The sequence below is a fragment of the Hippocampus zosterae genome, chromosome 1, assembly GCF_025434085.1.
Source record: "Hippocampus zosterae strain Florida chromosome 1, ASM2543408v3, whole genome shotgun sequence".
In the NCBI taxonomy this organism is placed as follows: domain Eukaryota; kingdom Metazoa; phylum Chordata; class Actinopteri; order Syngnathiformes; family Syngnathidae; genus Hippocampus; species Hippocampus zosterae.
Genome location: NC_067451.1, coordinates 22,346,204 through 22,373,700, shown reverse-complemented (window position 1 = coordinate 22,373,700; position 27,497 = coordinate 22,346,204). Strand labels below are relative to the sequence as shown.

General features: G+C 41.2%; 1 protein-coding gene across 2 annotated transcripts; it reads left to right on the top strand.

Annotated features, from left to right (window-relative positions):
- Window positions 1-2,745: 2,745 nt before the first annotated feature.
- kdm3b (lysine (K)-specific demethylase 3B) lies at window positions 2,746-26,863 on the top strand. Of its 2 annotated transcripts, XM_052079888.1 has the most exons (25): window positions 2,747-3,266; window positions 5,802-5,957; window positions 6,737-6,850; window positions 7,056-7,161; window positions 7,376-7,500; window positions 7,580-7,639; window positions 8,031-8,726; window positions 10,380-11,586; window positions 11,660-11,876; window positions 11,980-12,194; window positions 17,817-17,969; window positions 18,115-18,222; window positions 18,308-18,435; window positions 18,509-18,806; window positions 18,884-19,137; window positions 19,356-19,628; window positions 19,762-19,933; window positions 20,034-20,124; window positions 20,253-20,383; window positions 20,517-20,636; window positions 21,481-21,504; window positions 23,959-24,098; window positions 24,209-24,385; window positions 24,482-24,616; window positions 25,849-26,863. In XM_052079888.1, exons 1-25 carry the CDS (start codon window positions 3,063-3,065, stop codon window positions 25,927-25,929), a joined length of 5,385 nt encoding a protein of 1,794 aa, XP_051935848.1. In that variant the 5' UTR covers window positions 2,747-3,062; the 3' UTR covers window positions 25,930-26,863. The 2 variants fall into 2 exon arrangements, with proteins under 2 accessions (XP_051935857.1, XP_051935848.1); XM_052079897.1 differs by lacking the exon at window positions 21,481-21,504 and having other exon boundaries at window positions 2,746-3,266.
- Window positions 26,864-27,497: the final 634 nt, after the last annotated feature.

The following is a 27,497-nucleotide window of genomic DNA, read 5'->3' as shown; positions in this document are numbered from 1 at the left end:
ATCAGATAATGGATGGAAATTGTTTCTCTTGATAACAGATTATTTCTTTTGAAATTACTTATGTTTGGGAACATTTTTTGAAATTATAAAGACCTTCACATGTGATTTGTTATTAAAATACCATTCACCATTTTATGGGATTTGTCCATGAATCCTTACAACTGCGGGCCAGTTGCGCTGATTTGATTTTAAAAATTAGTCACTGCTGACCCTAAAAATTATTGCTCTGCTGTATTTACAGTCAACTTGCCTCCCACGGCGCTGCTGCAATCTTGGGTTTTTTTTTGTTTTGTTTTGTTATTTAGCGCCATACAGTGGCCGCCTAAAATAGGGCAAGTACTATAACGTACATTGTTTTGCACCATTCATTGAGCCACGACACATTGGAGTAATTCACATGACAAAAATCTTATGCACTCTCAAAGAAACAAAAAAACGGTGCGTAGATTTAGTTCTACATTGATGATTTCAAACTGAAAAATACTGATTTACTCAGTGTGAAATCTTGGCCAAGTGGAAACTGTTTTTTCTGCCCACTAGTGGAGAAACATTCCATTGCCCCATCTATCATAAAACATTAACAAAAATACATTCATTCATTCATCTTCCGAGCCGCTTAATCCTCACGAGGGTCGCGCGGGGTGCTGGAGCCTATCCCAGCTGTCTTTGGGCAGTAGGCGGGGGACACCCTGAATCGGTTGCCAGCCAATCGCAGGGCACACATAGACGAACAACCATCCGCACTCACACTCACACCTAGGGACAATTTAGAGCGTCCAATCAGCCTACCATGCATGTTTTTGGAATGTGGGAGGAAACCGGAGCACCCGGAGAAAACCCACACAGGCCCGTGGAGAACATGCAAACTCCACAAAGGGAGGCGGGAGCTGGAATCGAACCCGGTACCTCTGCACCGTGAAGCCGACGTGCTAACCACTGGACAACTGGGCCGCCCACAAAAATACATTTCTTGTAAATAAATAATATTTTCGGACATATTAAGTCAATTTTTTTTTGTTTAGGTCAAATAATTTTCCAAACACATGATGATCTCTCGTGACACCATGTGGTTGGGAATCACTAACATACCAATGCTGCTCACTAGCAATTTTCTTATTCCTGATTGTAAAGTGTCCGTGAGTGTTTTGAAAGGTGCTTATAAATAAAATGTATTATTATTATTATTATATTGTTACTTAAAAATGCACAGTGTCATAGTTTTATTGTGAGGTTCATATACAGAATGCAAAAAGATTATCGAGAAAATCTGCTTATCCTGTTATTCAGGTGCAACAAATACTTTATTGGTTTTACAAGTTACCAATATAAGACGAGGATTGACAGTCTACCTTTTCAAATATAATTGCACCCTGTTCAGTTGTGTTTGCCATTGTCACAGTTATTGATTTAAGAGCCACTACCCCGTTGAAATACCACGAACCCTCAATCCAATCCAAAAACCACAACATTATCTGGTGCAGTTCAGAATCAATGTTTATCTAATCACATGACAAAAACTTAACATGTTTGAATACATTCACTAGAGATATCTATCCATCCGTTTTCCGAACCGCTTAATCCTCACTAAGGTCGCGGGGGTGCTGGAGCCTATCCCAGCCGTCTTCGGGCAGTAGGTGGGGGACACCCTGAACCGGTTGCCAGCCAATCACAGTCACCAGATATACTGATAATTAAATCTTCACATACGTCAGGGTAGGGAACTCTGGTTCATTGAAAGCCAGAACCTATCTATTTTAGATCCATCCCTACTCCAACACAGCTGATTCAATTGATCATGATCGTTTCAGGCTTCTACAGAGCTTGCCGATGAGCTGATCGTTTGAATCAGGTGTGTTGAAGTACGGAAAGATCTAAGTCAGGCAGGATATGGCTCTCGAGGAACCAGAATTCCCTACCACTGATACATGTCCTTGACTACCACCCACCCCTCCCTCTTATTCCATTTCGTCCACAATCTGCGATGGGCATGCACATGCACGGAAATATTTTCCCCGATATTCGAGTGTGTGTGTGTGTTTGTGTGTTTGTGTGTTTGTGTGTGTGTGTGTGTGTGTGTGTGTGTGTGTGTGTGTGTGTGTGTGTGTGTGTGTCGGGGGCGGAGGGGGGTTTAGCTTCTCCCTCTGCACGCACCTGCCGCCCATGGCAAATCTCAGATTTTTTGGGGGGAAAATTAGAGAAGTTCTCCTAATTTCTCCGACCCGGCTGTTGCCAGCTGAAAACGTCAGACAAGTAAAATAACTTTTCTTTCCCCATTAAAAGCAAAAAACGAAAGTGAAAACAATCACCCTAAAAGTAGCAGTGTTGCTAGCAAACATAATGAAATGAAGAGAACATAGACTGTTGGGAATAAATTGACAGTTTGATGGAACAAATATTATAATTTCTGATAGAGTGTAGGCCAGCCCTGGCCCATGACTGACCACCAACCACATCTTCTTGCTATTTGCAGTGTGCAATGGAGTAGAGATGCATTGATGTTCTTAATAGCTCACTAGGTGAACTTGAAGTGTTGTTTTGTACAAAGATCAGAGAATTGTATGCGTTCAACGTTCCTTCGCCTTCATATAGCGTGTGTGACGCTGGTCTCCTCCATCATATAAAGAAAGAGGGAGTGCTTTTGAGGTGGGGGAGGTTGCGTTTTCCCCGCAACAAGCAGTCACCATTCCGCAGTGGTTCCTATTGTTATTTACAATATTTCCACTAGAGATCGCTGCTCGCCCAGACAAGATCTGTGTCTCCGCAGTGCTGGTTGCCTACGAGGAGTGCGTTTGATTGTTGCAGGGCTCAATGGCGGACCTAGCAGGGTAGTCGCGTACAACACCGAGGACAATAACATCTCCTCCGTGTTCATTCCGTGCCGCCAGGTGCACGGCGCGATTTCCAGTTAGCGGTGAGTTTAGCGGTACATTTAGCGGCCGCCATCGGCTGTTTACCTCCTTCCTTGTTTGTCTTTTCGGACTTTCGAGTTCGCATCCGAGCGAGGAAGTTCACACCGTTCGTTCATGCTGGCTCCATAGAGGCGGCTAGTTTGCGGGCAAAACATGGGGGAGTCTCTTGAATTGATCGGGAAGCGTCTACTCTTGCTCCTCGGCGACGGCGGGGCTGCCAACGGATCAGAGTCGCAGCACACGCCGCGAGCCCAGGACTGGCTGCGGGGGACGGTGCGGGCGGTGAGCGTCATCGGCCTGGCCGCCCCGGAGGCTAGCGGAGGAGAGCCGACATCAACTCCTGCTGCGGGACTGACGGTCGGTGTTTACATACGGTGTGGTGTCATACAGTGCAACCAAACCACAACCTGCTGGGGTTAACGATCTCATAATTGTTGTTGTTTTTCCTCACTCGACTGGCGCTTGTGTTAGCGTGGCTACATTTGTTGACATTGTTGCTAACGTCACAGGCAGCCAGTTGACGCTTTAAACTCGAGACCGAGGATTCTCTGGCCTTCGCAATGGTCGCTTTTTTACCATGTTTACTAGTCTCAACCACCTTCGAGGATATTACTCAATCGCCACCACATAGATGGAAATACCATAGCTCGCATTGATTTTTGGCCAAAGAAAGACCATTAGATCGTTTTTGCTCCCCTTCTACATTGACAAGTAGTATTAGCTTCTTGATTGCTAGCTGTCTTAGTCCACTTAAAGGCCTTATAACTTGCGAAGCAGTTCACTTTACATAGCTATTTAGATCGTCAATGTTCATAAACAAGGACAGTTTAAATTTGTTATTTTTTTTAGATTGGAATTGTTTTAGCAAAGACGGCCTATTCTACGCTGTGTATGGTTGCCAAAGAAAGACGTTGAGGTGGGTGACCTACATAAATTAAACCCATTAGAAAACCTAACTGGGGATAATACAACTTTTAAATCTATTGAATGATCTTCCACGATTTTTCAATTTCCTGTACATACGCGGATTTTACTTTATACATCAAATGCATGCATCCATAAGAAGTTGCAAAAGTAGGGACGCTTTAACGTACAGATTTATAAGTTCTACGGATTTCTTACTTGCCTGCATTATTATTATTTTTATCATCAATGCTTTCATTTTCCGTACTTGCTTTTACATTTATTTTCGCCACCACCAACATCAGAGCTCTCTCTAATGGAGTTTTTTTTTTTTGGGGGGGGGGCGTTTTGTCAAAGATAAGAAAACCAGAGTTGATTACCCTTGTAACTCCTTCAGTGAAACATGAACTTGAGATGAACGAGAAATTGATAACCTCGATGTCAAAGTGTGCTTGAGTGCAAAAACAAGACTCCAGAAATGTGTAAAAGGCCAGTTTAAGCTAATTAGTAATTGTCCTTGATGGTAATTATTATCTATATTTTTTTCAATGAGGAAAAACTGCATCCCTACTTTTACACTAATTTTACGTGCAAAAAAATGTAATTTTAAGGATATGAGCAGTGTCTGGTGTTAGCAGGTACATGCCCAGAATTGTTTTGTATCTCAATTGAAAAAGAAAGAAAACTTGAGTGCGAATACTACTCGGAGTGAGGCATGCATTCAAATGTCACTATGCAAAATTCTCCACCTTTAAATAGGGCACAACAGCATCGATAGCATGGAAACAGTGCAACTTTCAGGAATACTGCAATGGAATGGAAGATTATTCTTATTTTTACAAAGTCAGAGCAAATGGGTTTCACCTGTCTATGAATATTCCGACTGTGTTCTGATATCATACATCACTGACATGGAGGCTATAATGTGGAACTGGCCTTTATGTTGACATGAGTGGTTTTCTTCAAGTATCAAACACTGCTCAATTTTCCAGTGGTTTTCATCACATTTATGTTTATCACACTTTTTTCTCATGGATACAAATACAGCATTTGTAAATACCGGTACATTGTTTTATTTTCCGCATTTCAGTTATTTTGAAAGTATAGAACATATGGCTGACATCGGGTTGAAACCTATGTCCACATTTGTTTGATTTGTTCTTTTCTCTACAATACTACGGTATTCATTTCGTCAGTCCCCACGTGGGTGTGTCATTTTTACAAATTACTTACCAATCTTGAGTTAAATTGCGCTCTTTGAAAATGCAATGTGAGGATTCCGCCTGACACCCACAATAGATCCAATTGGTTTGTTACAGCCATTAACCTCTGTGGTCAACATTTTTTTTTTAAATTAAGAAACATTAATCCATAATAAAGACGTATGAAAATACGTCATGACAAATACTCTAAATAGGTAGTGGTTTGATATAAAGATGGATAAGAGAACCAAGTAAAAAGTTTAGAAATTGAAGGTAATCGACTGAAGCCAATATGAAATCATTGAAAAAAATTGCATATTAAATTGCAATGGCAATTAGATTATTTTTCAAAATCCTTTAGCCTACAATGATGAAGTAATCACAATTTGTATGGAAATTGGAACTATGACTACCTCTACCAACCTAATGCAGTAGTTGAATCTTTATTTCTAAAAATATCTTGATGCACTTTTATAACACTTTTAAGCCACATGTATAAAACAAATGAATAACTAACTACGGCTTGAAGTAAATGTGTTTTCTTGAGCCTTGTGAAAACATATTTGTAAGTGCTCAAAATATGTGATTATACACCGGTCATAACCTCGGACTCCTTGCTAAGACTTTGGAGCTTTACAATAAGAACACGCATGCATAAAATACCATCTGATGTCACTGCTTTTTATTCTTCAAAATGAATTATCTGTTGCATGAAGCACATACACACTGACGCTAGGATGATATTTTATTTGCATTGTTTGAGTAACTGACTTGTTGTCAACTGCAGGTGTTTGTGGAGTTTGAGAATGCGTCGCAACGGTGTTCGTGGGTGCAGGTGTACGATGATGCCGTTAAGGCTTTGTTAGTGGAAGATTCAATCGTTTGGGCCAACCGGAGTGCTGCTTGTGCTTCTTCCGGCTCAAGTGCAGCCTGGCCTGCTCTGGTGAGTGTCGGGCAGTGTTCACACTTGAAATTGAATTACGTTTTCACACCAAACTCGGGGGGGAGAAAAAAACCCCAAAACAATACACGGTACACATACAGTACAGTATTTACTACAATCTGCTTAGCATTCACACTGACTTTTTAAAAATCATCAGTCCACCAGTCACATGTAAAAAAAAAAAAACAAAACTAATGGGGGTAAAAGGAAATACCCAACTTCACTTTCAGTGTTATTTCTCAAAGGGATGCACCGATGTATCAGTTGATCATGATGACCATGCCAACAGGATCTTAGAATTGTGATGAAAAAGTCTTCTTTTTAAATGAACACATTTCTTGACTATGGTGTATGTAAGTCTAATTGAAATAAAAACCCTTAGGTTGACAACTTGGCATTAGTGACATCGAAACTTTCAACTTAATGTTTTTCGAACAGCCTTGCCACATATTTCACCTAGATTTTTTCGCCTGTCACAAGGCAGTTGAGTGATGTTGTATCTCAGTCTGAACATGAGGGGATACCAAGCAAGTGGAACTTGAACCCCCGAGTATCGCTATCCGTGCATCCCAAGCCAAATCTTGGGCTTTGAATATTTTGATCTGACTTGATATAACATGACCTTTATTGTTGATGTGTGTTGTTGCCTTGTTCTGATATGACTACTTAATTAGGTTGAGTCATTTGAATTAAAATGTGCGTTTTCCCACTTGCAAGTTGCTCTGCCAAGTCTAAGGCTAAATTCAGTGGTATATGTTTTTCTTTCTTTCTTTCTGTAGGCGTTCCACTCAATAGTGGACAGAGTGGGTTTAGGATCTGTGTTTCCGGTGCAGTATTTTGGAAGCAACAACCTTGAGTTCCTTCCTGATAAAAAGTCTATCCACAGGTTTGAGGTGTGTAGATGTTTCTTTTAGTTGTATTTTTTGCCTTTCGCCTAATTTTAAATGATGACAATCTAAACCATGATACAACATGGACGAAACAATGCGGACATTTGAACTAAATTGACATGAGAGGTAAAATTCAATTAGTGGATGATGTATCTATGAAGAGCATGAAAGCACTGAGACACTGAATACGTTTGGTGTTCTTATGCAGGTTGAGAAAGATATAAGACATCCCCTGTTGTTGGAGCAGCCCTCGGTGCAAACTGCCATTTCCAGCTGGCGAAGTGATTTTGAACTGCAAGAGATTCTCAGGAAGGGTAAGAACTTGCAAGCTCTTTGTGTCTTGTGGCTCCATTTATGACTGCTAAAAAAAGGCAAAGGTTTGGAAACATTTTTTGCATTGTATTTTATTATTTCCTTTTATCATACCAAGTCCACCTTAAATATGGCTTTAAATGGCATATACCATCCAGATCCACTTTTCCCTACAAAGATCTGCAAAGGTGGGAACCCTCACTTTTCTTTGCGCAGGTTCATACACAATTCAAGGACGAAGGGTGTGCGTGTACCAGCCAGAGCTTGAGGAATGCTGGGCCCTGGGACTTGTCTCACAACATGACCTGATCTCACACATAATGGAGATTATGTTGGATAAGGTGATGATTTTTGTTGACAGTTGACGTAAAAATAATTGAGAAATAATGCTCCCACTAACACGACACATTTTTGCTGTAGAATAAAGAAAAGCAGCTGGTGGATCCCCGTGTCATACATGTCATGCTGGGAGATGAAGAGGTAAGGCTTTTTAAATCAATGCATGCTTTTTCTTTATTTACAGGGCTATATTCTCTCATCTTCTGTAGTCCAAAGGGCAATGTAACTCACAAATTTGCCGCAATTTTTTCACAAGTAGTAATGGGTCACTTTGATGCTCGGCATTTACACCAAGAGTAAGATATTGTAATTCCCCGCACATGACAAAGTCCAAATCATGAAAATGTCCACACAGTTTCAATATTCTGCCGGTGCTAAATTTATGTTTGTTGTTGTTACCGTGTTTTGAGAGATAATGATACAGTAAATTGCAATATTGATATTTTGTCCCGCCCTCTACCCTTTGTCATATTTTACCTTTTGGATACTGTTTAATACTTGTATTAAAATAACTTCCAATCACTGTTTTTAGCTTGGCAAGAATGGCCGCCGAAAGATGGACAGTGAAACATTGAAGGGTGATAACAGTCGCAGACGTAGAACTGCCTCTGAGGAGGAAGACATGAACTTGAAGCGTTTTAAAGGAGCGGGAGAATTGGGACCCGACGAGCAGAGATGTGATGATTCTAACAAAAACTTGACTGACGGGGCAGATGTGTGCAGAGGAGACTCTGGTGAAAGAGTCAGCAGTACAACCAAAAATGGCGGCACCTTGGAGGCAAGCTTTCTTCAAGGCAAAGTGTCACCCCCTGCCAATTCCTCTGTCCAGATGGACCAGTCAAATGCCAACCCAACACGTTATTACACCCAAGTGAAAGAAAATGGTCGGATGCTCGCCACACAAGGGGCAGCGGACTCAACCACCTCAGTTTCACATACTCCAACCCCTCCTCCCCTCAAACCAGCACCCTCTCCCTTCTCCGCCACCTCTTTCCCCTCTTTAGGCCAGATGCCAAGCCTGGTCCCGGGAGCCCCAGTCCATAAAGCTTCACCATCCCAACAACCAGTCAGAGAAGATGCCTCAAAATCCTTTTCCAAAACTGCAGCCCTTGTTTCCCCCGGGCCTGTCACCATTTCTTGGTCTTCGCCTGACAACAGCCCGAGTGTGGCGCTGTCTGGCTCTGGAGGCTTTATTGCAAAGGCTCCCACTTGGGGAAGCCAGACGGAGGTAAGACAGCCACAAGTTCTTGTACCTTTTTATATTGTATGTATGAACATCTTGCTGTGCCTGTAAAGAGACATGATTGTCTTGGTATTCTTGTGCTCAGTTCACACGCACACACACATACAGGACGCAGACCTATCTCTATTGACACAGTATGCTGCTGAGACTGTTGAGCTTCTTTTTTTCCTTTTTCCAGAGGGGGTTGTCTGTAATGTCATTCAGATATTTCTCACTCTACCCAGGGCCATGCTTGGAAGGTATCTTTGGATTATTACAATGATGTCCTGATCATGCTTTTTTGGCATCAGAGTCCAAGCCCGAGTCTTTGGTTTTAAGTGTCTACCGATACAAAGTCCCGAACCAATACCTCAGCAATACATTTCAATGTGTATTGGTTCATCTCAGAGATGGTTTTATCACGTCAGTTTTTTGTACTGAGACTCTTACTGGGGTTTTACCATAAAATGAGTAATTAGCACTATAGCCATGACACACTAATTGAATGTTAACTTTTCAGCACAATACATATCTGCAGGACGCTTTATAAAAATGTATTTCCATGTAATTGCCTGGCAAAGCAAATTGCACCAATTTGGTTGAATGGCCCATATCAGCATTACCATCAATTGAGGCAATTCTGTGTTTGTTAAATTTGATTTACAGTGAGGCAAAAAAGTCTTGGGTCCAGCCACCAGTTGTGCCAGTTCTCCCACTTAAAAAGATGAGAGGGCTGTAATTTTCATCATAGACGTACCTCAACTATGCGATATAAAATGAGGAGCGGGGGTGTAGAAAATCACATTGTCTGATGTTTAAAGAATTTATTTGCAAATTATGGTGGAAAACAAGTATTTGGTCACTTACAAACAAGCAAGATTTCAGGCTCTCACAGACTTGTAACAGGCTCCTCTGTCCACCCCTCATACCTGCATTCATGTCACCTGTTCGAACTTCTTTATTGGTATAAAAGATGCCTGTCCTCAACCAAAAACAGGCACTCTCTAAACTAAACTTTGGCCAAAACCAGAGAGCTGTCAAAGGACACCAGAAACAAAATTGTAGACCTGCACCAGGCTGGAAAGACTGAATCTGCCATAGGTAAGCAGTGTCGTGTGATAAAAAGTCACCTGTAGGAGCAATTATTAGAAAATGGAAGACATACAAGAGCATTGATAATATACCATGGTCTGGGGCTCCATGCAAGATCTCAAAATGGTCAAAAACCCCAGACCCACTCGGGGGAACGTCGTGAATGACCTGCACGGAGCTAGGACCAAAGTAATAAAGTAGGTATTACAAACAAAGTAATAAAACAAAGCTTCTACTATTCTATTTGGACATTTGGATTATTTTTAGCCTTGTGACCTTTGTGAAAATAATAAAACCGATCTTTCTCAGCTGGAAATCACGTGATCCCGATTTTCGTTCACATGGTCGGATCAGGACACCCCTATTTGACGATGATTTTAAAATTTTTCTATTTTCTCAAACCAAATTGTACCGTAAGCATAAGCCCCTGTTCGAACCTTATTTTCCTGATCTCTAATGAGATACACTGATATTATTTCACTACCCAGGATGCAAGCTCACTCATAATCAAATATGCAGCATTGCTATCAACCTACTGCATCTGCAATGGATTTTCCTATCTTACAGGCAACTAAGACTGCATTGGGTTTTCGGCTTCCAGCAGCTGTGCCTGCTGCTCCTGTTTTTGGAGAGGTTACCTCACAGACCAACGGAGCCGTGACTGCTTCTGCAACCTCCAAGGACGCTTCTAGACCCTTTGGATTTGGCTTTGGTAGAGATAAAACTGAGACTCAATCCAAACAAGACCAAAATTTGTTCTTCCAGTGCATGACAAATAGTCCTGACTCCAACCCAGGCCTAGCTGGTGCTCAAAGCCAGTCCAAGGACACAAATTACTTTGCTGCCGTGTCAGAAACCCTTAACAAGGAACCCCCAAGCCTTTTCAAGTCTGCTACAGAAGGGATGAAAAAGCCAGAGCAGACCAAAACACTTGACATTCATCCAACAGGTAATGGTGTGCTGAGCAACTCTTCACCTGCCTTTCCAGGCATGGGAAGCTCTTCTGCTGGAAGGGGATCTGCCATTGGGGCTTCTGCAGCAGCATCTGGACTACCAAACCCATTGAAGAGTTGTAATAACGGTGCCTTGACAGGGGCCGTGGTGATGCCGTCTAATTTTAATCCCCCAGAGAGTCATCAGAACCTCTTTCTGCAGGGCTCGAAAGAGCCAGCGAATCCGTTTTTGGCCTATGGGGACAAAAACATACACACACCATTTGTTGGACTCCCCAGAGTTGAGTGCGCCTCGGACAACAAGCCCAATCTTTTCACTATGGCAGAGCCACCTAAGGGAATTCTGTCCTCCCCTTTTGCTGCACTCTCATCTGCTGCTTCCCCCAGCTCTTCAAACTGTCCACCACCAATCACCACACAAAGGGCGCAGAATGAAGACACGCAGATAAAAGAAGAAAAGGCAGTTGGGGAAATGCCATCATCCACTTCTGGCAGCTCTGTTTTTGTTACAGCTAGTCCTGCCAGAGCAGGCAACGCTGTCTTTGGAACAACTGGCCCCGCTAGAATGGATCAGCTGCCTGTGTCTTTTGAGCATAACCCCACTCAGAAGTTTGCCTTGGAGGAAAGAGCACAATCAACCAAGCGTGACTCTGACCTAAGCAGTAACAGCGACCTATCAGACCTGAGTGAGAATGAGGAGGGTCCAGACAAAGGCCAAACCCATGGAGAGTCATCACAGTCTGGGAAGGATGGAGCCATGATGCAAAAAGCTAAAATACAAGGCGCTGGTAAAAGCCGTCCACGAAATAAGCCTTTCAAAGGTAACCTTGGTCTCAGAAAGTCAGAAGCGTAACATTTGATCGAACGTATTTAACATTGATTTTTATTTTCCAGTGGGCCAGTCTGTGCTGAAAGACCAAAGTAAAGTGCGCCGTCTCAAGCAGTCTGGCGAGTCCTTCCTCCAGGATGGCTCGTGCATCAATGTGGCCCCTCACTTGCACAAGTGCCGGGAGTGTCGCCTGGAGCGCTACCGTAAATCTCGCATTGCTGATGATGATAGTGAGGATGACGATGATCCAAATGTGGCTTGTCGTTTCTTTCACTTTCGAAGGTACACCATTATAGCAAGTATTTGTTTTGTACACCTGATGAGTTTTCCACAATATGACAGATAATTGGTGATCGTTTTTCATCCCTCTTTTAATTGGCACCAGGTTGGCTTTCACTCGTAAGGGTATGTTACGTGTTGAAGGTTTCCTAAGCCCCCAGCAGAGTGACTCAATGGCAATGGGTCTGTGGCTACCTGCACCCACTGTACAAGAGGGGCTTGACCTTGATACATCAAAGTATATCCTGGCCAATGTGGGTGACCAGTTCTGCCAGCTGGTGATGTCCGAGAAAGAGGCCATGATGATGGTGGAACCTCACCGTATGTAGAAAGATCTCATATTTGTTCTTGGGACATATACACAAGATGCCAAGTGTTCCGATTTGTCCATATTTTGTTATGGGCAGTTGCCACAGGTTCCGCTGCTACGAATAACTCGAGTGTTCTGGAGACGATATAATGCGAGCTGGGTTAGTTTGAAGTTTGCCACTGAGCGAACGAGTCGCAAAATTTGGACTGTACCAATGAATTGCAATACTGTACCGTTTGTTGGTCATGGTAATTGCATTTTCCTCTTGTCTGACTAGTTTGGGCAGCTCCATGTAAAAGTTACTAATCATCACCTCTATTGCTATGAATTAGCTACACTTCTGACAAGTGCCTTTGTCATGAAAGGAGTAATTAAAAGTATGAAGCCATGCTAAACCACTAAGCTACCATTAAATTCGGTACCAGCCTTTTTTAGCCCCTCCCCCTTATACATCTATATATAAACATTCTCTCCCTCTCTCGTTTATATATATATATATATATATATATATATATATATATATATATATATATATATATATATAGAGCTGTCAGCTTAGCGCGTTTTTATTGGCATTAATTTAAATGAATTTTAACGGGATTAAAAATTTTCTCGCGAGATTAACGCGGCACACGTCACAAGCGGATGTTACGTTGCTCTATAAATACACCAGAACAAAACAACAAGCGCGCTGCAGAAGTCCACGCCCATGTCTGTTTTGCCAGCCAAGGCAGCGCGAGACACCGAAAACGGATACTTAAAGAGTTTATGAATGGAAAGTTTACTTTTAAAAAGTTGCCAGATTGCTCCACTGACAAGATCAAAGTTACCTGTTCTTCTCTCTCTCTGCATCATACAGGTATACGATGTATGCCACTGATGCGATTGTTACTTGTTTGGAACTATTTTGTGTGGAAGGTTACAGCGTTCCGTGTCCATATAAATAGAGCGGGTGGAGCTTCTCTGTGTTCGTCTGACAGTGACGGTGCGCAGAGGCGGTGACATGACAACGAAAGTTCAGCGGTGCAGTGGTAGCGACCTAGCGAAAATAAAACGTCTCCAGTGTTGTCATCGAACCAAGTGTAGTCATCCGAAATGAGGTAGACACAAAAACCGTAGAGAGACTTCCGCGCAAGAAGTACCAACACAATCAACATAGCCTGACTGTGTTAGGGGGAGTGAAACCCCCATCTTTCAGAATGGTTTGCCCCAGCAGCACGGTGGAATGCTTGCGCTTGTTTGTACGGCCGGCAGTTTTGAATACAGCGGCACATAATGAATACTGGTGTCCGGTGTCTCGTTATTCAACAAACAGACAGAAACAGACTGCTGTGTTCAAAGCAAACTTGAGAAAAACGAAGTATGCAACCATGGTTTAAATCCACTATAGGCTGAGTACTAGTTTACCGTAGATGTGCACTTTATAATGTTATATTGCTCTGTTTTGATTTTATAAAAAAAGCTGTTAGAGCAGCTGTTGTGTGACAATTTTTTTTTTTCACTGTTGTTGATGGACAGTAATATTGTGTGAGAGATTGTGTGAACAACTGCTCCATGTGAAAAATGTTCTCATGTAAAATTGAAAATTGAAATTATTTCAGTAAATATTTGCATTTGGCACATAGAAAACTGATTCATGATTCCAAGTAGATGAGAGCATTAACATTGGGGAAAAATAGGACAAAAATGTAAAAGGAAATTCAGAAATGATAAAAAATATGTGAGTAATCACGATTAATTTTTTAGTTCATTTGAGTTAATTATGACAATTGCATTTTTAATTAGATTAAATATTTTAATCGTTTGACAGCTCTAATATATCTATCTATCTATCTATCTATCTATCTATCTATCTATCTATCTATCTATCTATCTATCTATCTATCTATCTATCTATCTATCTATCTATCTATCTATCTATCTATCTATCTATCTATCTATCTATCTATCTATCTATCTATCTATCTATCTATCTATCTATCTATCTATCTATCTATCTATCTATCTATCTATCTATCTATCTATCTATCTATCTATCTATCTATCTATCTATCTATCTATCTATCTATCTATCTATCTATCTATCTATCTATCTATCTATCTATCTATCTATCTATCTATCTATCTATCTATCTATCTATCTATCTATCTATCTATCTATCTATCTATCTATCTATCTATCTATCTATCTATCTATCTATCTATCTATCTATCTATCTATCTATCTATCTATCTATCTATCTATCTATCTATCTATCTATCTATCTATCTATCTATCTATCTATCTATCTATCTATCTATCTATCTATCTATCTATCTATCTATCTATCTATCTATCTATCTATCTATCTATCTATCTATCTATCTATCTATCTATCTATCTATCTATCTATCTATCTATCTATCTATCTATCTATCTATCTATCTATCTATCTATCTATCTACAGTGCCCTCCATAAGTATTGGCACCCCTGGTTGAGATGTGTTTTTTAGCTTCCAATTATTTTATTTTTTTTCTAAATAATATGGGACCTTAATGGAAAAAAAGAGAAAAATCCAACCTTCAATACAAGTGCATTTATTCAGTGGGGAAAAAATCCCACATAAAGAAATAATTATTTGACATCAAATAATGTGTGTCACAATTATTAGCACCCCTGGTGTTAATATTTTGTACAACCCCCTTTTGCCAACAAAACAGCACCTAATCTTCTCCTATAATGTTTCACAAGATGGGAAAAGACAGAAAGAGGGATCTTCAGCCATTCCTCTTTGCAGAATCTCTCTAAATCATCCAGAGACCTGGGTCCTCTCCTCTGTACTCTCCTCTTCAGCTCACCCCACAGGTTCTCAATGGGGTTGAGGTCAGGGGACTGAGATGGCCATGGGAGGAGCTTGATTTTGTGTCTGGTGAACCATTTCTGTGTAGATTTGGCCATATGTTTAGGGTCATTGTCTTGCTGAAAGACCCAGTGACGACCCAGCTTCAGCTTTCGGGCAGAGGGCAACAGATTTTGATTTAAAATGTCCTGGTATTTCAAAGCATTCATGATGCCATGCACCCTAACAAGGTTCCCAGGGCCTTTGGAAGCGAAACAGCCCCACAGCATCACTGACCCACCCCCATACTTCACAGTGGGTATGAGGTGCTTTTCAGCATGCGCATCTTTCGTGGTACGCCAGACCCACTTAGAGTGTTTGTTGCCAAAAAGCTCAATCTTGGTCTCATCTGACCAAAGCACACGGTCCCAGTTGAAGCCCCAATACCGCTTGGCGAACTCCAGACGCTTGCGTTTATGATTGTGAGTGAGGAAAGGTTTTCTCCGTGCATGCCTCCCAAACAGCTTGTTGGCGTGTAGACAGCGCCTGATGGTTGATTTGGAGACTTTGTGACCCCAGGATGCTACCATTTGTTGTAATTCTGTAACAGTGAGCTTTGGAGATCTTTTGATTTCTCTTACCATCCTCCTCACTGTGCGTGGTGGCAAAATAAACTTGGCTCCTCGTCCAGGCTTGTTTACCACTGTTCCAGTTGTTTTGAACTTCTTAATTATTCCTCTCACAGTGGATATGGGCAGCTGCAGTTGAGTGGCAATCTTCTTGTAGCCTCTGCCTGACCTGTGAAGGTCGACGCACATCTGCCTCACTTGTATGCTGTGTTCCTTTGTCTTTCCCATGTTTAAGAGTGGATAAGAGAAATGGCCTCGGTGTCACGTCATATTTATACCCCAGGGAGACAGGAAGTGATGAATTACTAATTAAATGTTCCTACATACTCTGGTAAACTTTGTAAACTACTGTAGAAATGACAGAAATGCTTCAATTATATTTATTTCCTGGGAATTGTTAAGGGTGCCAATAATTGTGGAACAGGTGATTTGATGTCAAATAATTATTTCTTTATGTGGGATTTTTTCCCCACTGAATAAATGCACTTGTATTGAAGGTTGGATTTTTCTCTTTTTTTCCATTAAGGTCCCATATTATTTAGAAAAAAAATAAAATAATTGGAAGCTAAAAAACACATCTCAACCAGGGGTGCCAATAATTATGGAGGGCACTGTATCTATCTATCTATCTATCTATCTATCTATCTATCTATCTATCTATCTATCTATCTATCTATCTATCTATCTATCTATCTATCTATCTATCTATCTATCTATCTATCTATCTATCTATCTATCTATCTATCTATCTATCTATCTATCTATCTATCTATCTATCTATCTATCTATCTATCTATCTATCTATCTATCTATCTATCTATCTATCTATCTATCTATCTATCTATCTATCTATCTATCTATCTATCTATCTATCTATCTATCTATCTATCTATCTATCTATCTATCTATCTATCTATCTATCTATCTATCTATCTATCTATCTATCTATCTATCTATCTATCTATCTATCTATCTATCTATCTATCTATCTATCTATCTATCTATCTATCTATCTATCTATCTATCTATCTATCTATCTATCTATCTATCTATCTATCTATCTATCTATCTATCTATCTATCTATCTCTAATATATATAGATATATACACATACACACACACACACAGTATATATCCCCCCAGTGTTGATTTTCAGACTTGATACTTATTAATTTGTTGTTCATAGATGATTACTCTCCGCTCTAACACAGTTACAGTAAGACTTCTGGTAAAAGTGAACCATGTTTTATGAAACGGTCCGAAAGACATATCTCTTTTCAGTTTCAGCCCCCCCTTAATTTGATTTATTATATAGCGCTTTCACAACAGCGGCAGCTGTAACAAAGCGCTTAACAAAACAGTTAACATAAAGTAAAATAATAAACACGACACATAACATAAGACACGGACAGTCATGCAGTTCTAACCACTTTTCCATCACACGCTTTGTTGTTTGAAGCAGCTTGAGATGAAAGAGGAGAGAATCAAAGTGTCCTTTAACCAGTGGATCAGAGACGTCATGCTCAAAATGTGCACGTCGGCTACAAGCTAAGTTTCAAAGTCAACAAGAAGCTGTAGCATCCATTGACGAAAAAAGAGATTGGTTCACTTCTCCTGTCCCATGGAAATCCATTTCAATTCCAAGCCGTGACTCACGGTTCCGCACATACACATACACAGTATATAAGGCGGGGCTGAAAATGGCTGGTACTGAATTTACACAGAGACTGTGTTACAGTGGAGAGTAGTCATCTATGAAGAGCAAATTAAGTGTCAAGTGGGAAAACCTGAACATTCTTGGAATGTGTCATTCCATTAATGAAACTGTCGCTACGTTAATGTATATTTAGCAGTATAGTCAGTGGCAAGACATTTTATTGAATAAATCAATACTGAAACAACAAAAGTTAGCCTTATTTCATTACTGAAAACTACTCAAAGACAATGCAAAAGACAAACTGTAAAGAAAATATTAGTGTATTTGGATTCTTCCCAGTGGCATTTTTTTGTTTAGGCTGACGCGCAAATGCTCCTGACGAAATTAAAAATGTTCCTGACAAAATAACCAGAATGTTCCTGACAGGCGATTACAGGCGGATGGCATCTCTGCATACAACTATTCAGATTACCCAAATGTGAGTGGACTCTCCTGTAGTGACATTACTTGCCTTGGTGCTTCTACAGAGAAAGTAGCATGGAAACGTGCGGTACGAGGAGTGAGGGAAATGTGCGACGTGTGTGAGACCACTTTGTTCAACATCCACTGGGTGTGTCGCAAGTGTGGCTTTGGCGTGTGTCTGGACTGCTATCGACTTCGCAGGAATAGACCAAGAGATGGTAAGTCTTCATAGATCGTGGGCTTTAAGTAAATGTTCCTCGTCACTTTAGGTTCCCCATTTTACAGGTACGATACACGTAAATTCAACCTCAAATACTTGGATGTTTTCGTTGTGGTGTGTTATAAGCATGCTCTATATTTTAGATTTAGAAGATGGTCCAGTGGATGATGTTTTCTCTTGGTTGAAGTGTGCGAAAGGCCAACCTCACGAGCCAGAGAACCTCATGCCGACACAGATTATCCCTGGGACAGGTAACTATTTGCGTTGATACGTTAAGCTTGAGCTGTAAATTTGTTGTCCTGATGTTTGGTTGTTTATGCTCATTGCTTCTCTTAGCTCTTTACAACATAGGTGACATGGTGCACTTAGCAAGAGGCAAGTGGGGTATTAAAGCCAACTGCCCGTGTGCCAGTCGGCATACTAAATCCCTTGTCCGCCATAGTGCCCCCAACGGGATTACCCAGGTGCATCATTTTGTCACGATTGTCACATTTGGCGTTGAATGCGTTCTTATGGTTGATTTGCTTGTCTCAACAGACAACGCCAAACAATGGTGTCATCCCTGGAGCTACAGCCTCTGCTGTTGGCACAACGCCAAAGTCAGAAAGCGAAACATCAACTCTCAAAACTGAAATGACACAAACGGCGGTATCGTCCAGTGGCGGGATAGGGGAAAGTGTGGGCAGCACCAGCAACTCCACTAGTGGTACATCATCCCTCAGTAACCTTGTACAGTCCTCCTCTAAGGAATTACGGCCATCGGGAGAGGGCAACAGCTCCGCTCTGCACTGGCTTGCAGACTTGGCCACACAGAAATCCAAGGATGACACAAAAGGTGAGGCGAAAGACAAATCGGCACCACTGTTATGAATGAATTTGAAAGAGTTACATCACTCTCTTCCTACCATTCAGAATCTGGTTCTCTTCGCGCCATTATGAATCGGGAAAGTCGACCTCCTTTTGGGCTAGACTCACTCGGTGCCCTGTCAAGGCCTTCGGCTTCCAGCCCCAAGCTCTTTAACAGCCTTCTGCTGGGCTCCAGCGTGACACAGTCCAAACCTGAAGGTTCTAGTCTGCGGGACCTGCTCAATTCTGGACCTGGCAAGCTTTCCCAAGGACACGGAGAGAGTGTCGTACCGTTCCCATCCGTCTTTACCTCTGGAAGCGTAAGTGTCAATTCTTTTTGTTTGTTTGTGTGTGCGTGTGCGTGCGGCAGAACAGTACCGGTTTGGTTGCCACGTACTGGTTAATTTATGAGCCTGAAAATGACAATATTTTGAAATTGTTGCGCATGAAACCCCTAAAAACACAGGACTTAAAAAAGGCTTAAAGTATGTTCAATAAGCGCATAGCTTGTGAAGCATATCTAATTGTCTTTCCTCAGAGTGACAAACTGAAGAGCAGCCTTCCCAACTTCTTGGACCACATCATTGCCTCAGTCGTGGAGACGAAGAAAGCAGAAGGCCGCCGCACCGGAGCCTCTGAGGGAAGCGAACTTGGTGTGTTGGGTGCCCGCAAAGAGGGAATCATGGGGCTCAGTGTTTTGGAGCCACACACCTCGCACTCCTGGCTCTGTGATGGGCGTCTCCTTTGCCTCCAAGATCCCGGCAATAGCAACAACTGGAAGATCTTCAGAGAGTGCTGGAAGCAGGGACAAGTAAGAACAAAGATGCAAATTCCATCTAGTGCTTGTTTTTCCTTTCGTGTGAAACAAGGAATATTTTTCATTAAAGTATCTTAACATTGTTTTGGCTTTGGTATATTTACAATTCCTTTTCCTTTCTGCCTAGCCTGTCTTGGTGTCAGGCATACATAAACGACTGAAAGCTGAGTTGTGGCGTCCTGAGGCCTTTAGTGAGGAGTTTGGGGACCAGGATGTCGACTTGGTCAACTGCAGGAACTGTGCCATCATTTCTGATGTGAAAGTGCGAGACTTTTGGGACGGCTTCCAAATCCTCTCCAGTGAGTTCCCAATACCTCTTTGTGAATTGAGCTTTTTAGTTTTTTTCCTTTGGACTGCATAGCTAATTTCAACATGTTGAAATGTTTTTATCACCTACAGAGCGACTGAAAGACGGTGAAGGTAACCCAATGGTATTGAAATTAAAGGACTGGCCTCCAGGAGAAGACTTCAGGGATATGATGCCCACACGGTGAGGACAAAGAGACAAACATCAAGGGGGAAACATTTTTATTTTCTTTACATCGCGTTTCAAACAGACTTGTACGTATGTTTAGAAAATGTGTTCATGTTTGTGTTTTTCTTCTGTGCGTGTCACAGGTTTGACGATTTGATGGAGAACCTTCCCTTACCAGAGTATACTAAAAGGGATGGCCGGCTAAACCTTGCTGCCCGTTTGCCTAACTTTTTTGTACGACCAGATCTTGGACCCAAGATGTACAATGCTTATGGTGTGATAACATTGTCAAGTTTAATCAATCTTCACTCTCTCTTTTTTTTTTTTTTTTTTTTTTTTGCTCTGTAGTTGCATTTTTGTTTTCATCTCTGATCCTCTAACTTTTGTATGATCGTTGATTTTCTTAGGACTGATCTCGACAGAAGACAGGAAGGTGGGCACCACCAACCTACATCTTGATGTGTCTGATGCCGTCAATGTCATGGTTTATGTCGGGATACCTCAAGGAGAAGGAGACCTGGAGAAAGGTCAGTGAACTCGCACACTCTAAAGATGTGCACTTTATGGTAGTTATGATATTTTGAAAAGGAGTGCTCTGCTCATGCTATTAGGTATTATACCATCAGCATTTTTCCAGAATTGTTTATTCAGATACATTTCTCACCATGATATTCCAAAAAATACATGCACAAACTTTTTGAGTTTCATTGTCAACTGTTACTCAGTGGGAGTGGCTGGCCTCCCCAGAATCTGAATTCTTTTGTCTTGCCAACATTTTGTGGATGATTCTATGCTTCAGTCTTTGCGGAAGCAGTGTGAAGAGGGCCGGTCTATTTAGTTTTTTCTTCTTGCTTCATAGCCAGAACGGTGGCACTTGGAATTAAACTTGTTTTGCAGAGTAGCTGTGATTTTCCCCTTTTTCTCCAAAACTAAACAATAAAATGATCTTCCTCTAGGAGTGGTTACGCCATAGTTTTTGCCAGGGGTTGTAATACGATCAGAACGGACCACGGACCTCATAAATGTGTTCCGAGAAACAAAACAAAAATTCCCTCAGAAATCCTTGTACAGAGTTCTAGTTAGACTAGTTTCAGTTCGAGGTTTAAAGCAAAGCCACAATCCGGTAATCCATAATGTTCAACTATATTGCTTGAGCTTGATAATAGTAATTAGAGCCAAGCCAGTTCAGTTGGTGGTGAATTGTGTAGCTCAATTGGCGGGAGTCAACAATAAATCATATACTGCGGTCGACACACAGCCAAGGCATACATTATTCTGAACACTGTTGTTCCACTTTGCCACTCTGCTCCCGTAAAAGACAATTCAGTGGCTATCTGTCCATTTCATTACGGCAACATTTCTCATTCACAGAAGCAGATATCAATGGACGCAAAGGTGTGTAGACTTTCAGTTGTATCACTTCAGTAGCATGCATTTCTTCCTGACTAACTCCCCCACTACCACTCTTCGCTTTGCAATAGGGCAGGGCGATAATGACCTTAAAATATATAGAACACCCCCCGCACCCCCTCCTTCGCTCAAGGGAAGAGCAAATGATAGAGTTATTAGAAAAGACAGTGCCCTCCGTGATTTACTTTATATCTTTCCGAGCAAGTCTTCTTTTTCTACATTAATTTGCATCAACTTCAGCAAAAAAAATCCACACTTGCCATTCATATTTTTATTTGACAGATCATGTGCTAATAGTTGATTTCTACTGGAAAGTGTCCATTTTCTCAATATGTATCTAAACATGATCCTTAATGAAATTTAGATATTCAGCAATCAAACATTTTAATAGGAGCCGTCAAAAGCATGGCACGGCTGTTCCATATGTATTTGGTGAAAGAGAATTGTCACACCTTTCTTTATATACAGGTACCTGTGACCTTAAAACAAATACCTCGGATCAAAAATGTCCACCATTCCAGTTAATTCTGCTTTTGCAACAGATAAACGGGATGCAATGTTCAGCGGGAGTGACGCCACAATTGAAACAATTCCCCTTACCTTGTCTGTTTTGTAGCAAGAATAAGTTGCAAATTAAAGAGTCTCTAGTGGAGTTGGAAAGGTTGCTGACAATGACCTCTATATAAATAAATATATTTTGTATTGTATTAGCTAGCGATGGGAAAATGAAGCTTCAGGAAGCACTTGTGATTTCTTTTCTTTTACTTCTCAAGCTGATGCTCTTGGTTGAAAGGTAAAGGCTAATGCAATGGAAATTTATGACATTTTCACTCCACCAAGAATGCCAATTACAGGAGTAAACGATATCACAGGTGCTTCATTTGCCCATCATTACCTTCATTACGTTTCTGTAATGATCATCAATGAAAAAGATGATTCTGATTCTGATTCTAACCATGTTGCTAGTGGAAGCAGTGGATGTCAATGGGGCACTTTGAGCTGCAGAAGCTGATGAAAAATGTGGCTGAAACAAAATTGTCCTGATGAACAAACTTTTAATTGATGAATTCATCGGCTAGCCCTGATTTGCAATTATGTATGCAATGATTGGGTTATATGATAATCTCCATTCTGCATTGATATGAACAAAATCATAATAATCATTGAAAAGTGTCCCTGCGGTTGTCACATTCTTCCGTATCAATGCAAAACCTCCTCACCCATCCACCGACCTACCACAAAAACATTGCTGTGGGAACCAAATTTGAATGAAGGGCTACCTGACTTGGCCTCCATTATGTCTGGCAGGCATCTCCTCTCTCCTATTCCATTCTTCAGATGACATTGCAGACAAACTCTGCTTCCCCCTTTCCTCTTTGGCATTGGAGCAAGACATTTTGCAAAATACATTCACAAGAAAGCACTAGGTGTCATTTAGACCAGGGGTCCCCTACCTTTTTTGCCTCACGGACTGATTTAATGTCAGACAACATTTTCAGGGACCGGCCTTTAAAAGCCGGATAAATACAACAAAATAATATGATACGACTGGCATGAAAACCGTGGTATTTTTTTAAACATAATAATAAACATGAATCACGACACGAGGAACGTCCTATCTGGCCGCAACACACTCTGGTCACTGTGATCATGTTTACACGTGCCTTCAAAATAAGAAAAAACACAAATACGACTCAGCATTGCCGCATATTATGCAGACTGGGCTTGGTGCGTGGGAATCTCCCGTTGTGATCAATCCGTATTTTAAGTCAGACTCCTGACACGGTCTATTAAATGTAGCCTTCTTTTTCTTGAAAGTCGTAGGCTCCTCCTCTATCTCCTGGCTGGGCCTTTCCCCCTTCCCAAAGAAACTTTCCAAAGACCTTTGTTTTTTTACTCATTTTGCTATCTCTGCCTATCATGTGTGACTGAGAAGCGCGCCTTCACCTGCGTTAAGGGTGACATATTGTAGATGGATGTAACAGAGGATCTGGTAATTTTTCAAAATAAAACATCTTTCAGATTGTGAACTGAATAAAACGGAAATAATCTAAGTTATGTATTCTTTCTGTGCTGCCCGGTACCAAATGACCCACGTACCGGTCCGTGGCCCAGGGGTTGGGGACCTCTGATTTAGACCACCGAGTGAATAATATTTATAAGCAAAAGATTATCCTGCAATCACATTTATAGTCCTCACATAGGATGTATTCACACCTGTACTGTTTAACGAATCTTCGTGCGGCTCAAACAACCAGACCCTGACCCGCTTTGAGGTGGTCATTGTACAAATTATGAATAGGTCATTTCGCAAAAGTGAAATGGCAAATAGGCAACAGATTCCTATAGTATATAGCAAATGCGTCGAGAAAACAAGACAGAAGGTGCAGGGAGGTAAGAAACTCTGCTGATTTGTTGGTGTTTTATTTGGATGCCCAGAGGTCATGACCACTATTGAGGAGGGAGATGTGGATGAAATGACAAAGAGGAGGGTATACAATGGAAATGAGAAACCCGGAGCTCTCTGGCACATCTATGCGGCCAAGGACGCCGAGAAGATCAGAGAACTCCTCCGCAAGGTTAGCAGCCATTGCATACTGTCCCGAATGCCCCTCGCTGACCACCTAAATCGGTGGCAGCATTGGTACCTTGGCAAGCTTTCAGTTGACACCCGAGTTTTTCTGTCAAGGTTGGAGAGGAGCAGGGTCAGGAGAACCCGCTCGACCACGACCCCATTCATGACCAGAGCTGGTACTTGGATCAGGTTCTCCGCCGACGACTCTTTGAAGAATATGGCGTGCAGGGCTGGGCCATTGTGCAGTTCCTGGGCGATGCCGTTTTTATCCCTGCTGGAGCACCACACCAGGTAAAGATGTGCATATGGAGGCACATGTCCTCATACATCCCTGCCTGTCTGTTTACTTTTCAATGAACGTAACATTGTTTGTTCTTCTGCTCTCAGGTGCATAACTTGTACAGTTGTATCAAGGCGGCCGAGGACTTTGTGTCTCCAGAGCATGTGAGGCATTGTTTCCGATTGACGCAGGAGTTCAGACACCTTTCTACAACTCATACGAACCATGAAGACAAGCTACAGGTAGATGTGCCAGATAACAGGCCCCTTTTTCAGGCTGACGGTTAAACTGCACCAAGGGACGTGTGTGCTTTAGCATGACTATTATGCAAAGCCTACTCAAACCATGTCTACAAAAACAAAGACGTTTTGGTGTAGATTCGGGTCTTCCCTTTGTTTCTACACAAATCATTGTTGAAATTGATTTGGTAGTGTCTGTGAAATCCCATGTTGTTTGTTTATTTGTGAGAAAAACAATTTCCATTGTAAATGCGGCATTGCCACTGTTAGTTACTCACATTATTTGTTTGGTAGCTTCGCACCAGACACCCTCCCTGAGCAAACTACCCATTTTCTACCCAGCCCTGGGATATCGAACCCATGCCGAGTGCATAATAGACAGCAGCATGGAACACTACCAATGCCCCAGAGCCCATAAATTAAGTCAAAGCCATTTATTTTATGTAAGATTTAACTTTTAACGTTCACAACTGTCATAAAGACAATACAGCAATTTCACTGTATTATCAACAGAAATTCCCGCAGAAAATACTTCCCCTCGGAAAACGATGACCCAGCAGAACTGAGCGGTAACGGGAGTGCGTTTGCAGCACATTACTGACCCCTAGTGGCGCTTTGTTTGTGCACAAGAGACCGTAACATGTCACACCAGTGCCCCATAGCAAATAAAGTCAAAGTAATTTATTTTATATAACCTGCAGTAGCTGCATTATTTTAACTTCCACCACTGTCTTCAGGACAAGCACATCATTGCATTAACGAACATTCAGTAAAAAACCAAACAAATTTGTCCCCTGGAAAATGATGACCGAGCAGAACTGAGAGGTAATGGTGGGTGTGTTTGTAGCACGGTACTGGGCCCTAGTGGTGTTTTGTTCAGTAATGTGGAATTTTATCAGACTGACTAACCAACATGAATAAAATCCATCTTATGTTTGAATACATGGTTAGAGATGGGAAATCCCGGTGCAGAAAGTAAAAACCCTGCCACAAGCTCATTTACCTGCCGCTTGAGTCGAAGCACCTGTGGTGAAAAACAAACTGTGGCAGGGTTATTACTCTCTGGAGCTGCATTTACCATCTCTGTACATCGTACACACTAGACTGTGAGTTGTTTGCAGGCAGGTCACTCATGATGCTAAGCATTTCTGTGCTTGTTGAAATGGTAATATTGTCTACCATCCCATTGTCCTCTAATTGCTTCCATAACCGTAATTTTTTTTTTTCTTCAATAGGTGAAAAACATCATTTATCATGCGGTGAAGGACGCCGTCGGCACACTGAAGTCCCATGACCCGAAACTAGCCCGCCCGTAGTCACTGACCCTTGTGCCTTGATGACTAGCCTCTCAAGACCACTTCACTCCACGACATAAGATCTCTACATGCGCATACACATTATATATATGTTATATATACACACACACACAAACACACAAACACACAAACACACATACACATATACATATACAGATACACACTCAAACTGCAGAGTTAAGGCATCAAGTGTAGTTTTCCAGGGGCAGTGACAATTTGGATATGGCGGAATAGAATGTCAAATTTGGGAGAAGGGTTCAACCTGGTTCAGTTGCTTGTCGGCGCCAATGAAGGAAGTCCTTTACCGCTGTGCACAGTACGCGTAAACTTGTCTTTTTTGTTTGTTTGTTTGTTTGTTTTGATTAAGGCTGTATTTAAGGTCAATGTGTTTTGTCGTTTCCATTGTATATTGTATGATGTGCAAGCAAGGGAGGTAAAAGCTGACGTGCCTTCAAAGCAGATGTTCAGCAACCATATAAGAAACTGCGCGTTCCAGACTCATGTTTCTATTTTATGACGTCAGTGTATTTCAATAGATGCAAGGTTAACCTGTTTTTGTAGATTTTTGTTGTTGTTGTTGTCGTTCTTGCAGTTTTCAAACTGGGTGCTCCTACACTCAGTGGCTGAAAATGTATTTGTGAAGCAGCCAGTGAAGGAAGCAGACCAAAGTTTTGTATTTTTAGTTTTCACTTTAAGGAGTCGTTTCTTTTGTACACCTCTTTATCATTGCACAAGTAATGATTAGGAGGATTTCATAGAAGAGACTTTTTTGGGTTACTTTGTTTCACAGGCTGAATAACTGCAGGTTTCCAACAACATTGTTCGAAAATCACATTTGCAGCTGAACAGAACTACTGGCCATTAACATTGTATCAATATATATTGATCTTAGCAGTCTGTTTGATTTTTCACAATAAAGTCAAGAAAAATGGCACCGTGTGCGTGTTTTCATAATGGAACTATGACATTGGCAAAATGCTTGTTTTGGTGATCATCAATAAAATGTGTTTGGATATCGAACACAACTTGCTATTTGGAGCATTTGACCATTTGAATGTTGCATTATAAAATAGGACCTGTTAGTGGGGCAAGAAATAGAGAGTGGAAGAACTGCTGAATTCCCACCGTCAACCCTCAGAAGTTGACGGTGGGAATACTCAAAGATAAATAAACAGAAATGCTAATTAATACAGTACGGAAAGAAAAAGATCCAGACAACTGATTTAATAGAGGACACTAAAGATCATTTATGATCACACGGCTTGAATTCAGCAATGTCAGAACTATGATTGGTATAATGTTTGACAAATTGAATAAACTTATTAAAATGTGTAATTTGTTTAATGTTTTTCCTGGTTGAGTCTGATTTGTGCACAGAGCTGCCCCAAAGAATATGTGAACTAAGAACATTTTGATTTATTTGCTGTCACCTTGTTTCATGTACCTGTTCGATTACATCATTAGATACAAGTATTTGCTCAATATTGAATTATAAGTTATTTTTACACATCCAAATGCTTCTGCAACTTTTTCCACCAAATACCGTTAAAACAAAAATCACATGCATA